The sequence below is a fragment of the Petromyzon marinus genome, chromosome 61, assembly GCF_048934315.1.
Source record: "Petromyzon marinus isolate PM22_M1 ecotype Great Lakes invasive population chromosome 61, UKy_Petmar_22M1.pri1.0, whole genome shotgun sequence".
In the NCBI taxonomy this organism is placed as follows: Eukaryota; Metazoa; Chordata; class Hyperoartia; order Petromyzontiformes; family Petromyzontidae; genus Petromyzon; species Petromyzon marinus.
The window spans coordinates 5,452,028-5,466,849 of NC_133727.1; the positions used below are offsets into that span (position 1 = coordinate 5,452,028).

General features: G+C 48.4%; 1 protein-coding gene across 1 annotated transcript in view; it reads right to left on the minus strand.

Annotated features, from left to right (window-relative positions):
* TDRD3 (tudor domain containing 3) overlaps positions 1-14,822 on the minus strand; it is a 319,274-nt gene that overhangs the window by 58,152 nt on the left and 246,300 nt on the right. The window contains exon 15 of the mRNA XM_076053389.1: positions 14,230-14,440. Coding sequence (XP_075909504.1) covers positions 14,230-14,440 — 211 coding nt within the window. The remainder of the gene's footprint in view (positions 1-14,229; positions 14,441-14,822) is intronic.

Below are 14,822 nucleotides of genomic sequence, written 5' to 3' on the forward strand. Positions count from 1 at the left end.
TCTGGTCATCTTCATGAATCATCGTCTTTGTAAACCATCATCACGTGAACTCTGGTCATCTTCATGAATCATCGTCTTTATAAACCATTATCGCGTGAACTCTGGTCATCTTCATGAATCATCGTCTTTATAAACCATCAGCACGTGAACTCTGGTCATCTTCATGAATCATCGTCTTTATAAACCATCAGCACGTGAACTCTGGTCGTCTTCATGAATCAACGTCTTTATAAACCATCAGCACGTGAACTCTGGTCAACTTCATGAATCATCGTCTTTATAAACCATCACCACGTGAACTCTGGACATCTTCATGAATCATCGTCTTTATAAACCATCACCGTGTGAACTCTGGTCATCTTCATGAATCATCGTCTTTATAAACCATCAGCACGTGAACTCTGGTCATCTTCATGAATCATCGTCTTTGTAAACCATCATCGCGTGAACTCTGGTCAACTTCATGAATCAACGTCTTTGTAAACCATCAGCACGTGAACTCTGGTCATCTTCATGAATCAACGTCTTTATAAACCATCAGCACGTGAACTCTGGACATCTTCATGAATCATCGTCTTTGTAAACCATCATCGCGTGAACTCTGGTCATCTTCATGAATCATCGTCTTTATAAACCATCAGCGCGTGAACTCTGGTCATCTTCATGAATCATCGTCTTTATAAACCATCAGCACGTGAACTCTGGTCATCTTCATGAATCATCGTCTTTATAAACCATCAGCACGTGAACTCTGGTCGTCTTCATGAATCATCGTCTTTGTAAACCATCATCACGTGAACTCTGGTCAACTTCATGAATCATCGTCTTTGTAAACCATCATCACGTGCACTCTGGTCATCTTCATGAATCGCCGTCTTTATAAACCATCATCGCGTGAACTCTGGTCAACTTCATGAATCATCGTCTTTATAAACCATCAGCACGTGAACTCTGGTCAACTTCATGAATCATCGTCTTTATAAACCATCATCGCGTGAACTCTGGACATCTTCATGAATCAACGTCTTTATAAACCATCAGCACGTGAACTCTGGTCATCTTCATGAATCATCGTCTTTATAAACCATCACCGTGTGAACTCTGGTCAACTTCATGAATCATCGTCTTTATAAACCATCACCACGTGAACTCTGGTCATCTTCATGAATCATCGTCTTTATAAACCATCAGCACGTGAACTCTGGTCATCTTCATGAATCAACGTCTTTATAAACCATCAGCACGTGAACTCTGGTCATCTTCATGAATCAACGTCTTTGTAAACCATCACCGTGTGAACTCTGGTCAACTTCATGAATCATCGTCTTTATAAACCATCAGCACGTGAACTATGGTCGTCTTCATGAATCAACGTCTTTATAAACCATCAGCACGTGAACTCTGGTCATCTTCATGAATCAACGTCTTTATAAACCATCATCGCGTGAACTCTGATCATCTTCATGAATCAACGTCTTTATAAACCATCATCGCGTGAACTCTGGTCATCTTCATGAATCATCGTCTTTATAAACCATCACCACGTGAACTCTGGTCATCTTCATGAATCATCGTCTTTATAAACCATCAGCACGTGAACTCTGGTCATCTTCATGAATCATCGTCTTTATAAGCCATCAGCACGTGAACTATGGTCGTCTTCATGAATCAACGTCTTTATAAACCATCAGCACGTGAACTCTGGTCATCTTCATGAATCATCGTCTTTATAAACCATCAGCACGTGAACTCTGGTCATCTTCATGAATCATCGTCTTTATAAACCATCAGCACGTGAACTCTGGTCAACTTCATGAATCATCGTCTTTATAAACCATCAGCACGTGAACTCTGGTCATCTTCATGAATCAACGTCTTTGTAAACCATCATCGCGTGAATCTGGTCATCTTCATGAATCAACGTCTTTATAAACCATCAGCACGTGAACTCTGGTCATCTTCATGAATCATCGTCTTTATAAACCATCATCGCGTGAACTCTGCTCATCTTCATGAATCATCGTCTTTATAAACCATCAGCACGTGAACTCTGGTCAACTTCATGAATCATCGTCTTTGTAAACCATCATCGCGTGAACTCTGGTCATCTTCATGAATCAACGTCTTTATAAACCATCAGCACGTGAACTCTGGTCATCTTCATGAATCAACGTCTTTATAAACCATCAGCACGTGAACTCTGGTCATCTTCATGAATCATCGTCTTTATAAACCATCATCGCGTGAACTCTGCTCATCTTCATGAATCAACGTCTTTATAAACCATCAGCACGTGAACTCTGGTCATCTTCATGAATCATCGTCTTTATAAACCATCAGCACGTGCACTCTGGTCATCTTCATGAATCATCGTCTTTATAAACCATCAACGCGTGAACTCTGGTCATCTTCATGAATCATCGTCTTTATAAACCATCATCACGTGCACTCTGGTCATCTTCATGAATCATCGTCTTTATAAACCATCACCGTGTGAACTCTGGTCATCTTCATGAATCATCGTCTTTATAAACCATCAGCACGTGAACTCTGATCATCTTCATGAATCATCGTCTTTATAAACCATTAGCACGTGAACTCTGATCATCTTCATGAATCATCGTCTTTATAAACCATCAGCACGTGAACTCTGATCATCTTCATGAATCAACGTCTTTATAAACCATCAGCACGTGAACTCTGATCATCTTCATGAATCATCGTCTTTATAAACCATCATCACGTGAACTCTGGTCATCTTCATGAATCAACGTCTTTATAAACCATCAGCACGTGAACTCTGGTCATCTTCATGAATCAACGTCTTTATAAACCATCACCGTGTGAACTCTGGTCATCTTCATGAATCATCGTCTTTATAAACCATCAGCACGTGAACTCTGGTCGTCTTCATGAATCGTCGTCTTTATAAACCATCAGCACGTGAACTCTGGTCATCTTCATGAATCATCGTCTTTATAAACCATCATCGCGTGAACTCTGGTCATCTTCATGAATCAACCTCTTTATAAACCATCAGCACGTGAACTCTGGTCATCTTCATGAATCAACGTCTTTATAAACCATCATCACGTGAACTCTGGTCATCTTCATGAATCGTCGTCTTTATAAACCATCAGCACGTGAACTCTGATCATCTTCATGAATCATCGTCTTTATAAACCATCAGCACGTGAACTCTGGTCATCTTCATGAATCATCGTCTTTATAAACCATCAGCACGTGAACTCTGGTCATCTTCATGAATCATCGTCTTTATAAACCATCATCGCGTGAACTCTGGTCATCTTCATGAATCATCGTCTTTGTAAACCATCACCGCGTGAACTCTGGTCATCTTCATGAATCATCGTCTTTGTAAACCATCATCACGTGAACTCTGGTCATCTTCATGAATCATCGTCTTTATAAACCATCACCACGTGAACTCTGGACATCTTCATGAATCATCGTCTTTATAAACCATCACCGTGTGAACTCTGGTCAACTTCATGAATCATCGTCTTTATAAACCATCAGCACGTGAACTCTGGTCAACTTCATGAATCATCGTCTTTATAAACCATCATCGCGTGAACTCTGGTCATCTTCATGAATCATCGTCTTTAGAAACCATCACCGTGTGAACTCTGGTCAACTTCATGAATCATCGTCTTTATAAACCATCAGCACGTGAACTCTGATCATCTTCATGAATCATCGTCTTTATAAACCATCATCGCGTGAACTCTGGTCATCTTCATGAATCATCGTCTTTATAAACCATCATCGCGTGAACTCTGGACATCTTCATGAATCATCGTCTTTATAAACCATCATCACGTGCACTCTGGTCATCTTCATGAATCATCGTCTTTATAAACCATCAGCACGTGAACTCTGGTCATCTTCATGAATCAACGTCTTTATAAACCATCAGCACGTGAACTCTGGTTATCTTCATGAATCATCGTCTTTATAAACCATCAGCACGTGAACTCTGGTCATCTTCATGAATCATCGTCTTTATAAACCATCATCGCGTGAACTCTGGACATCTTCATGAATCATCGTCTTTATAAACCATCAGCACGTGAACTCTGGTCATCTTCATGAATCATCGTCTTTATAAACCATCACCGTGTGAACTCTGGTCATCTTCATGAATCATCGTCTTTATAAACCATCAGCACGTGAACTCTGGTCATCTTCATGAATCATCGTCTTTATAAACCGTCATCACGTGAACTCTGGTCATCTTCATGAATCATCGTCTTTATAAACCATCATCGCGTGAACTCTGGTCATCTTCATGAATCAACGTCTTTATAAACCATCACCGTGTGAACTCTGGTCATCTTCATGAATCAACGTCTTTATAAACCATCAGCACGTGAACTCTGGACATCTTCACGAATCATCGTCTTTATAAACCATCAGCACGTGAACTCTGCTCATCTTCATGAATCATCGTCTTTATAAACCATCACCACGTGAACTCTGGTCATCTTCATGAATCATCGTCTTTATAAACCATCATCATGTGAACTCTGGTCAACTTCATGAATCATCGTCTTTATAAACCATCAGCACGTGAACTCTGGTCATCTTCATGAATCATCGTCTTTATAAACCATCATCGCGTGAACTCTGGTCATCTTCATGAATCATCGTCTTTATAAACCATCACCGTGTGAACTCTGGACATCTTCATGAATCATCGTCTTTATAAACCATCAGCACGTGAACTCTGGTCATCTTCATGAATCATCGTCTTTATAAACCATCATCATGTGAACTCTGGACATCTTCATGAATCATCGTCTTTATAAACCATCAGCACGTGAACTCTGCTCATCTTCATGAATCATCGTCTTTATAAACCATCAGCACGTGAACTCTGGTCATCTTCATGAATCATCGTCTTTATAAACCATCATCACGTGAACTCTGCTCATCTTCATGAATCATCGTCTTTATAAACCATCAGCACGTGAACTCTGGTCATCTTCATGAATCATCGTCTTTATAAACCATCAGCACGTGAACTCTGGCCATCTTCATGAATCATCGTCTTTATAAACCATCATCACGTGAACTCTGATCATCTTCATGAATCATCGTCTTTATAAACCATCATCACATGAACTCTGGTCATCTTCATGAATCATCGTCTTTATAAACCATCATCACGTGAACTCTGCTCATCTTCATGAATCATCGTCTTTATAAACCATCACCGTGTGAACTCTGGTCATCTTCATGAATCAACGTCTTTATAAACCATCAGCACGTGAACTCTGGTCATCTTCATGAATCATCGTCTTTATAAACCATCAGCACGTGAACTCTGATCATCTTCATGAATCATCGTCTTTATAAACCATCAGCACGTGAACTCTGATCATCTTCATGAATCATCGTCTTTATAAACCATTAGCACGTGAACTCTGATCATCTTCATGAATCATCGTCTTTATAAACCATCAGCACGTGAACTCTGATCATCTTCATGAATCATCGTCTTTATAAACCATTAGCACGTGAACTCTGATCATCTTCATGAATCATCGTCTTTATAAACCATCACCACGTGAACTCTGATCATCTTCATGAATCGCCGTCTTTATAAACCATCACCACGTGAACTCTGGACATCTTCATGAATCGCCGTCTTTATAAACCATCATCACGTGTACTCTGGTCATCTTCATGAATCATCGTCTTTATAAACCATCAGCACGTGAACTCTGCTCATCTTCATGAATCATCGTCTTTATAAACCATCAGCACGTGAACTCTGGTCATCTTCATGAATCATCGTCTTTATAAACCATCAGCACGTGAACTCTGGTCATCTTCATGAATCATCGTCTTTATAAACCATCATCACGTGAACTCTGGTCATCTTCATGAATCATCGTCTTTATAAACCATCACCGTGTGAACTCTGGTCATCTTCATGAATCAACGTCTTTATAAACCATCACCACGTGAACTCTGATCATCTTCATGAATCATCGTCTTTATAAACCATCATCGCGTGAACTCTGGTCATCTTCATGAATCATCGTCTTTATAAACCATCATCGCATGAACTCCGGTTATCTTCATGAATCATCGTCTTTATAAACCATCAGCACGTGAACTCTGGTCATCTTCATGAATCATCATCTTTATAAACCATCATCATGTGAACTCTGGTCAACTTCATGAATCATCGTCTTTATAAACCATCACCACGTGAACTCTGATCATCTTCATGAATCGCCGTCTTTATACACCATCAGCACGTGAACTCTGATCATCTTCATGAATCGCCGTCTTTATAAACCACCATCACGTGCACTCTGGTCATCTTCATGAATCATCGTCTTTATAAACCATCATCACGTGAACTCTGGTCATCTTCATGAATCATCGTCTTTATAAACCATCACCGTGTGAACTCTGGTCATCTTCATGAATCATCATCTTTATAAACCATCACCATGTGAACTCTGGTCATCTTCATGAATCATCGTCTTTATAAACCATCACCGTGTGAACTCTGGTCATCTTCATGAATCGCCGTCTTTATAAACCATCATCACGTGAACTCTGGTCAACTTCATGAATCATCGTCTTTATAAACCATCACCGTGTGAACTCTGGTCATCTTCATGAATCATCGTCTTTATAAACCATCACCATGTGAACTTTGGTCATCTTCATGAATCATCGTCTTTATAAACCATCACCGTGTGAACTCTGGTCATCTTCATGAATCGCCGTCTTTATAAACCATCATCACGTGAACTCTGGTCAACTTCATGAATCATCGTCTTTATAAACCATCACCGTGTGAACTCTGGTCATCTTCATGAATCATCGTCTTTATAAACCATCACCGCGTGCACTCTGGTCATCTTCATGAATCGCCGTCTTTATAAACCATCATCACGTGAACTCTGGTCAACTTCATGAATCATCGTCTTTATAAACCATCACCACGTGAACTCTGGTCATCTTCATGAATCGCCGTCTTTATAAACCATCATCACGTGAACTCTGGTCAACTTCATGAATCATCGTCTTTATAAACCATCACCGTGTGAACTCTGGTCATCTTCATGAATCATCGTCTTTATAAACCATCACCATGTGAACTCTGGTCATCTTCATGAATCATCGTCTTTATAAACCATCACCGTGTGAACTCTGGTCATCTTCATGAATCGCCGTCTTTATAAACCATCATCACGTGAACTCTGGTCAACTTCATGAATCATCGTCTTTATAAACCATCACCGTGTGAACTCTGGTCATCTTCATGAATCATCGTCTTTATAAACCATCACCGCGTGCACTCTGGTCATCTTCATGAATCATCGTCTTTATAAACCATCACCGTGTGAACTCTGCTCATCTTCATGAATCATCGTCTTTATAAACCATCACCGTGTGAACTCTGGTCATCTTCATGAATCATCGTCTTTATAAACCATCATCGCGTGAACTCTGATCATCTTCATGAATCATCGTCTTTATAAACCATCACCACGTGAACTCTGATCATCTTCATGAATCAACGTCTTTATAAACCATCAGCACGTGAACTCTGGTCATCTTCATGAATCATCGTCTTTATAAACCATCATCGCGTGAACTCTGGTCATCTTCATGAATCAACGTCTTTATAAACCATCATCATGTGAACTCTGGTCAACTTCATGAATCACCGTCTTTATAAACCATCACCACGTGAACTCTGGTCAACTTCATGAATCAACGTCTTTATAAACCATCATCATGTGAACTCTGGTCATCTTCATGAATCAACGTCTTTATAAACCATCAGCACGTGAACTCTGGTCAACTTCATGAATCAACGTCTTTATAAACCATCATCATGTGAACTCTGGTCATCTTCATGAATCAACGTCTTTATAAACCATCAGCACGTGAACTCTGGTCAACTTCATGAATCAACGTCTTTATAAACCATCAGCACGTGAACTCTGGTCAACTTCATGAATCAACGTCTTTATAAACCATCATCATGTGAACTCTGATCATCTTCATGAATCAACGTCTTTATAAACCATCAGCACGTGAACTCTGGTCAACTTCATGAATCAACGTCTTTATAAACCATCATCGCGTGAACTCTGGTCGTCTTCGCCGCAGCAGCAGCTGCTTTCGGCTCGGCCGTCCAACAACGGCGGTGGTCACCGCATCATCGTCGCCGCGCGCTATTCAGATGCGCTGCTTCTGCGGCCGTCTGGAGCGCTCTTCCCCTTCCCGATATTGGGAAGCCGCTGAGAAGCTGCCCGCGCTTAAATCATCATCCAGGTTGACAAAACTCGCCCCTTCAGAAGTGCTCTTTTCGTGTTTTTAGTTTCCTGCACCTTGCCCGCGCACCTCCGATCAGCGCGGGTGGCTACGTACGGTGCGAAAGAAGTTCAACGCACGTACCGTGCAACAATCACACGTGCTACAAGCACGCGTGTACAACAAACACATACGTATGGAAAACATACGCACGCAGAGGGGAGAGGGAGAGGGGGTGGCGGGGGGGGAGGATGGACACTCGCCACGGGAGCAGCCAACGTGAATAAAATCAGAAACTTTGTTGACACTGGAGGGATCCGATGAGCCGTGAAGCTCTTTTGTTTCCACACGGTGAGGGGGTGAGGAACACGCGGTGAGGTGGACAGAGGGGAGAGAGAAGGGGGTGGACCTGGAGGATGATGAGGAGGAAGATGATGAGGAGGAGGATGATGAGGAGGATAAGGAGGATGATGAGGAGGATGATGAGGAGGAGGATGATGAGGAGGAGGATGATGAGGAGGATGATGAAAAGGAGGCTGATGAGGAGGATGATGAGGAGGATGATGAGGAGGCTGATGAGGAGGATGATGAGGATGATGAGGAGGTGGCTTTCGCACCGACAGACGCTGGTGCCACTGACCGAGGCCTCGTGGTGAGCGCCTGCCTGCCTGCCTGCCTGCCTGCCTGCCTGCCTGCCTGCCTGCCTGCCTGCCTGCCTGCCTGCCTGCCTGCCTGCCTGCCTGCCTGCCTGCCTGCCTGCCTGCCTGCCTGCCTGCCTGCATGCATGCCTGCCTGCCTGCCTGCCTGCCTGCCTGCCTGCCTGCCTGCATGCCTGCCTGCCTGCCTGCCTGCCGTTCTCTCTCACGCTCACCCGCCACTCACGATAAGCACCGTCCATTTGTTTCAGCCTCTTGACGCTCTCGCGTTTACAGCGACGTGCGGCATTTAGAGCGGAGAGCGCGGGAGAAGCACTCGGCGAGGTGGTACAGAGAGTCCCCACGTCGCTCTAATGCGCGCGCATCTCTTCGCCGTGAACCATTATCGTAAACAAACGCCCGCTGCGCACCGTTTCGTTGCCTCCGATGTAGCCGGTGGGCGAGCAAACGCACGGTGGGATAACGGTGGCGATTCGCTGCTGGCGGTCGGTGACGATGAAGAACGGTGGTGGTGGTGGTGCCGATGGTGCTGATGGTGCTGATGACGACGCTGATGGTGCTGATGATGACGATGATGGGGCTGATGATGACGATGATGGGGCTGATGACGACGCTGATGGTGCTGATGACGACGCTGATGGTGCTGATGACGACGCTGATGGTGCTGATGATGACGATGATGGGGCTGATGACGACGCTGATGGTGCTGATGATGCTGATGACGACGCTGATGGTGTTGATGATGACGCTGATGGTGCTGATGATGACGCTGATGGTGCTGATGACGACGCTGATGGTGCTGATGACGACGCTGATGGTGCTGATGATGACGCTGATGGTGCTGATGATGACGCTGATGGTGCTGATGATGACGCTGATGGTGCTGATGATGATGCTGATGACGACGCTGATGGTGCTGGTGATGACGCTGATGGTGCTGATGACAACACTGATGGTGCTGATGACGACGCTGATGGTGCTGATGATGACGCTGATGGTGCTGATGATGACGCTGATGGTGCTGATGACGACGCTGATGGTGCTTATGATGACGCTGATTGGTGCTGATGATGACGCTGATGGTGCTGCTGATGCTGATGATTACGCTGATGGTACTGATGATGCTGATGATGACGCTGATGGTGCTGATGGTGCTGATGATGCTGATGATGGTGCTGATGATGATGCTGATGACGCTGATGGTGCTGATGATGACGCTGATGGTGCTGATGATGACGCTGATTGGTGCTGATGATGACGCTGATGGTGCTGCTGATGCTGATGATTACGCTGATGGTACTGATGATGCTGATGATGACGCTGATGGTGCTGATGGTGCTGATGATGCTGATGATGGTGCTGATGATGATGCTGATGACGCTGATGGTGCTGATGATGACGCTGATGGTGCTGATGATGACGCTGATGGTGCTGATGATGACGCTGATGGTGCTGATGACGATGCTGGTGATGATGCTGATGACGACGCTGATGGTGCTGATGATGACGCTGATGGTGCTGATGATGACGCTGATGGTGCTGATGACGACGCTAATGGTGCTGATGACGGCGCTGATGGTGCTGATGATGGTGCTTATGATGACGCTGATGGTGCTGATGATGACGCTGATGGTGCTGATGATGACACTGATGATGATGCTGATGATGACGCTGATGGTGCTGCTGATGCTGATGATTACGCTGATGGTACTGATGATGCTGATGATGACGCTGATGGTGCTGATGGTGCTGATGATGCTGATGATGGTGCTGATGATGACGCTGATGGTGCTGATGATGACGCTGATGAATATGCTGATGATGACGCTGTGGTGCTGATGATGACGCTGTGGTGCTGATGATGACGCTGATGGTGCTGATGATGATGCTGATGATCACGCTGATGATGACACTGATGGTTCTGATGATGAAACTGAGGATGATGCTGATGATGACGCTGTGGTGCTGATGACGCTGATGGTGCTGATGATGAGGCTGATGATGATGCTGATGATGACGCTGTGGTGCTGATGATGACCCTGATGGTGCTGATGATGACGCTGATGGTGCTGATGATTGCGCTGATGGTGCTGATGATGAGACTGATGATGATGCTGATGATGACGCTGATGGTGCTGATGATGACGCTGATGAATATGCTGATGATGACGCTGATGGTGCTGATGATGACGCTGTGGTGCTGATGATGAGGCTGATGATGAGGCTGCTGACGACCGCGAGTTACGAGTCAACCTAGGACGTGATTTGAACCCTGGCGGCCCTTACAATTTCGAGCGCAGCGCCCAAGTGACTTGAGCTACATCCTTGCGCTCGGAATTATTAACGCATTAATGTATTTATATCTCAATATTGAAATATCAAGGTGGGGGGGACCTCCCCCGCCCCCCTCCCCCCCCACCAACCCCCCCCCCCCCCACCCCCGTCTTGAATTTCTCTCCCTTCAAAGTCGGCCACGGTGTCATTGACGAGGGACAAGCAGGGGGGCGGAGGACGGGGGGGGGGGGCGGGGGGGGGAAGGAGGAGGGGGGAGGGGAGGGGCAAGGGGTGGTGGGGGGCAAGGGGGGGGAGGGGGGTCCGGCGCTTATTAAAGTCGAGGAGTCACGCGGAGCAAAGTCGGCAATTAAAGGGCGCGCTGGGAAGCGTGGCGCTACCGGGACCCCTCTCCACCTTTACAAAGGCACGGGAGGGTGGCGGGGGTGAGTGGGGAGGGGGGTTGGTGGGTGGGTGATGGTGGGGGGGGGGGGGGGTGGTGAACGGACGCAGGCCCATGTCGCCGGCGCACGCCAGCTCTCGGGAAGGGAGGTGAAACGAAAGCTACGAAATAAAATAATTTGTGTTTTTATTTGGCAAGGTGTAAGGCCGCGCCCCCTCTCCCCTCCCCCCATTCACATAGTGGCCGAGCTACGATGTGAATGGCGATGATGACCGAGGGTTTAGTTTGTTGTCCTTCCCGACCGTGTCCACGCGATGCTCGCCCAGCGAGGTCGCCTACTCGTTACAAAACAAAGATCCCCCGTGTAGCCTGTAACAGACTGTAGGGGCAAGTGCTGTTAGCGAGCACCCTATGAAGGCCGGAAGGGCACACGAGGGGGTGGGTGGTCAGCACCACGCCCGACCGCCTTTGGCTCCCCAGTGGCGATGTTTACTACACACCGCACCAGGTACTCATTTGAGGCTGAGTCGACCTAGGGGAGGCCCGGGACCGGTTCAGATAATCATCACTGGTGTTGGCCGTGAGCGGGAATCGGACCCGGGTCGCCGGGTTCATAGCGCAGCGCGCTAACCGCTACACTACCGCAGACACGCACGCACACACAGACACACTCACCCACTCTCGCAACCTCGCACTCACCCACTCACCCTCTCACCCACACACTCACCCACTCATCACACTGCAGGTCACAACAACACACTCCCAAACCCACCCACTCACTCACCCACTCATCACACTGCAGGTCACAACAACACACTCCCTAACCCACCCACTCACTCACTCACTCGCCCACTTCCCCAAACACTCACACACGCACTCCCATTCACCCCGTGATGCACAGCACCTCCGATTAGCCCGGTCGGCCACGCACCGTGCAAAAATTCAACATACATACATACACGCACGCACGCGCGTTTCTAATTGACGCGCTTTGTTCACGACGCGACGCACACTACTAATTGCCCGTGTCGGGTCGGGGGGAGTCGGGTCTAACGAGACGGTCGCATTTGCGCTAAGCTGACCCAGCGAAACTTCGTCTCGATATACAGTAAAACCTCGGATCGCGAGCAAAACATTTAAAATAAATATCAACTCGGTAAACGAGCGAGGGTCTCAGCAATACGAGCAGTGTGTACGTACGGTACACGCTTTGTACTGCCGAGAGTCACGTGCCCACAACTGACGTAACGAGTGCTTTGGATTACAAACGCGTTTCCGGAACGAATTACGCTCGCGAGCCAACGTCTCACGGTATTTTACCGTGGCCCTGCCCGCCGTGGCGAGCAGTAGCTCCTCTGCCCCCGCTCCTTGCCACAGGGCGGCGGGCTGCTTCCGAGCGCCCGGCCATCGAGCCCCGAGGGCGACTTTCACCCGGAGCGGTAAAAATAGCGAAACACCATCGCTACGATGAGCCCACTTGGCGTCCACGTCCTCCTGTGTCACAGCAGTCCGTCTTCTTTTCCCGGTGCCCTCCCTGTCACATCTCTGCTCCAAGTCCCACGAGTTGTTTGGGCTTGCTAGGGTACGTGACCCGGCCAGGCCGCCGTTTGCCAAAGCTATACCACGAGCCGCCGCACGCCTCCCCCGCCCCGCGCCCACGGGTCCCGCGGTTCATCCCGTCCCGGGCATCCGAGACGTCACCGCGGGGTCAAACGCGGGCCTGGGGTCAAACGCGGGCCTGGGGTCAAACGCGGGCCTGGGGTCAAACGCGGGCCTGGGGTCAAACGCGGGCCTGGGGTCAAACGCGGGGCCTGGGGTCAAACGCGGGCCTGGGGTCAAACGCGGGCCTGGGGTCAAACGCGGGCCTGGGGTCAAACGCGGGCCTGGGGTCAAACACGGGGCCTGGGGTCAAACGCGGGCCTGGGGTCAAACGCGGGGCCTGGGGTCAAACGCGGCACGGAACGTTGGGCTGTGACGTTCGAAGCGGGCAGCTGGACCGAACCGGGGGGAAAAAATAAAATAAATAAACGTTAACCGTGAATAAACGTTGCTTTTTTTAATTTAGTTTTGTCACAGTTGGTGAACCGTAACTTAAAACACGGCCGAAATGCACTTTCTTTTTTCGTGTGTTTTAAACCGGGGAACGGAAGCCGCTAAAATCATATTTTGGTTACCGGTTTTAACCGGGCGACGGTTTTCACGCCCAAATCGATGGTGCCCAGGCCGATTCAACCGAGGAGAGGTCCGGGACCGGGTCCAGGGAATCGCTCGCCGCTGATGTCAGCCGTGGCTGGGTGGCCCGGCTCAGGTGGTTGGATTCGTATGGGAATGTGCTAATCGTTGCGCCACCACTCCTCGTGCAAAAAAAAGACAAAGATCCCCCGCAGCAGCCTCCACGGACTGTCGGGGCAAGCGCTGTTCGCTAAGCAGAACCTACGGAGGCCGGCACCACGCCCGGCCGCCTTTGTCTCCCCCGCAGCGTGCGATGTTCACACACCACCACAATGGGCACTAATCTGAGGCCTTGTCGACCTGGGGTAGGCCCGGGACCGCCCAAGCGCCACGCTCGCCACCCGCGGCCCTCACCGGTGTGGAAGTGCTGCCCCTGTGGACGAGGACCCGGGGGCTTGATGGGGCCTGTGCGCCTGGCCCTGGCGGGCCCCGGTTCCACCGCGGGGGGGGGGGGCCCCGGGGTTGCCGGGGGGGGGCGGGCGACGGCGGCGGCGCTGCCGCCGCGCCCCACCGCTCCGTTGTGCCAGAGGGCGGGGAAGTCGTCGCTCGGCCCCACGGAGGGTCCCTGGGGTCACGCGGGGGTCACGCGGGGGTCACGCGGGGGGTCACGCGGCCTCCGATTAGCGTGGTTGGCCACGCGCGCACGCGAGGTCACACGGGGGGGGTGTCATGTGGGGTCACGCGGGGTCACTCGGGGTCACGGGGGGTCATTCAGGGTCACGCGGGGGGGGTCATGCGAGGCCACGGGTATCACCGCACGCGTCGCTGCATCACCGCTCCCAACGCTACCCGGCCACACACACGCTCACACACACGCTCACACACGCTCATATACACGCTCATATACACGCTCACACACGCTCACACACGCGCTCACACACACGCTCACACACGCTCGCACACACGCTCATATACACGCTCATATACACGCTCACACACGCTCACAC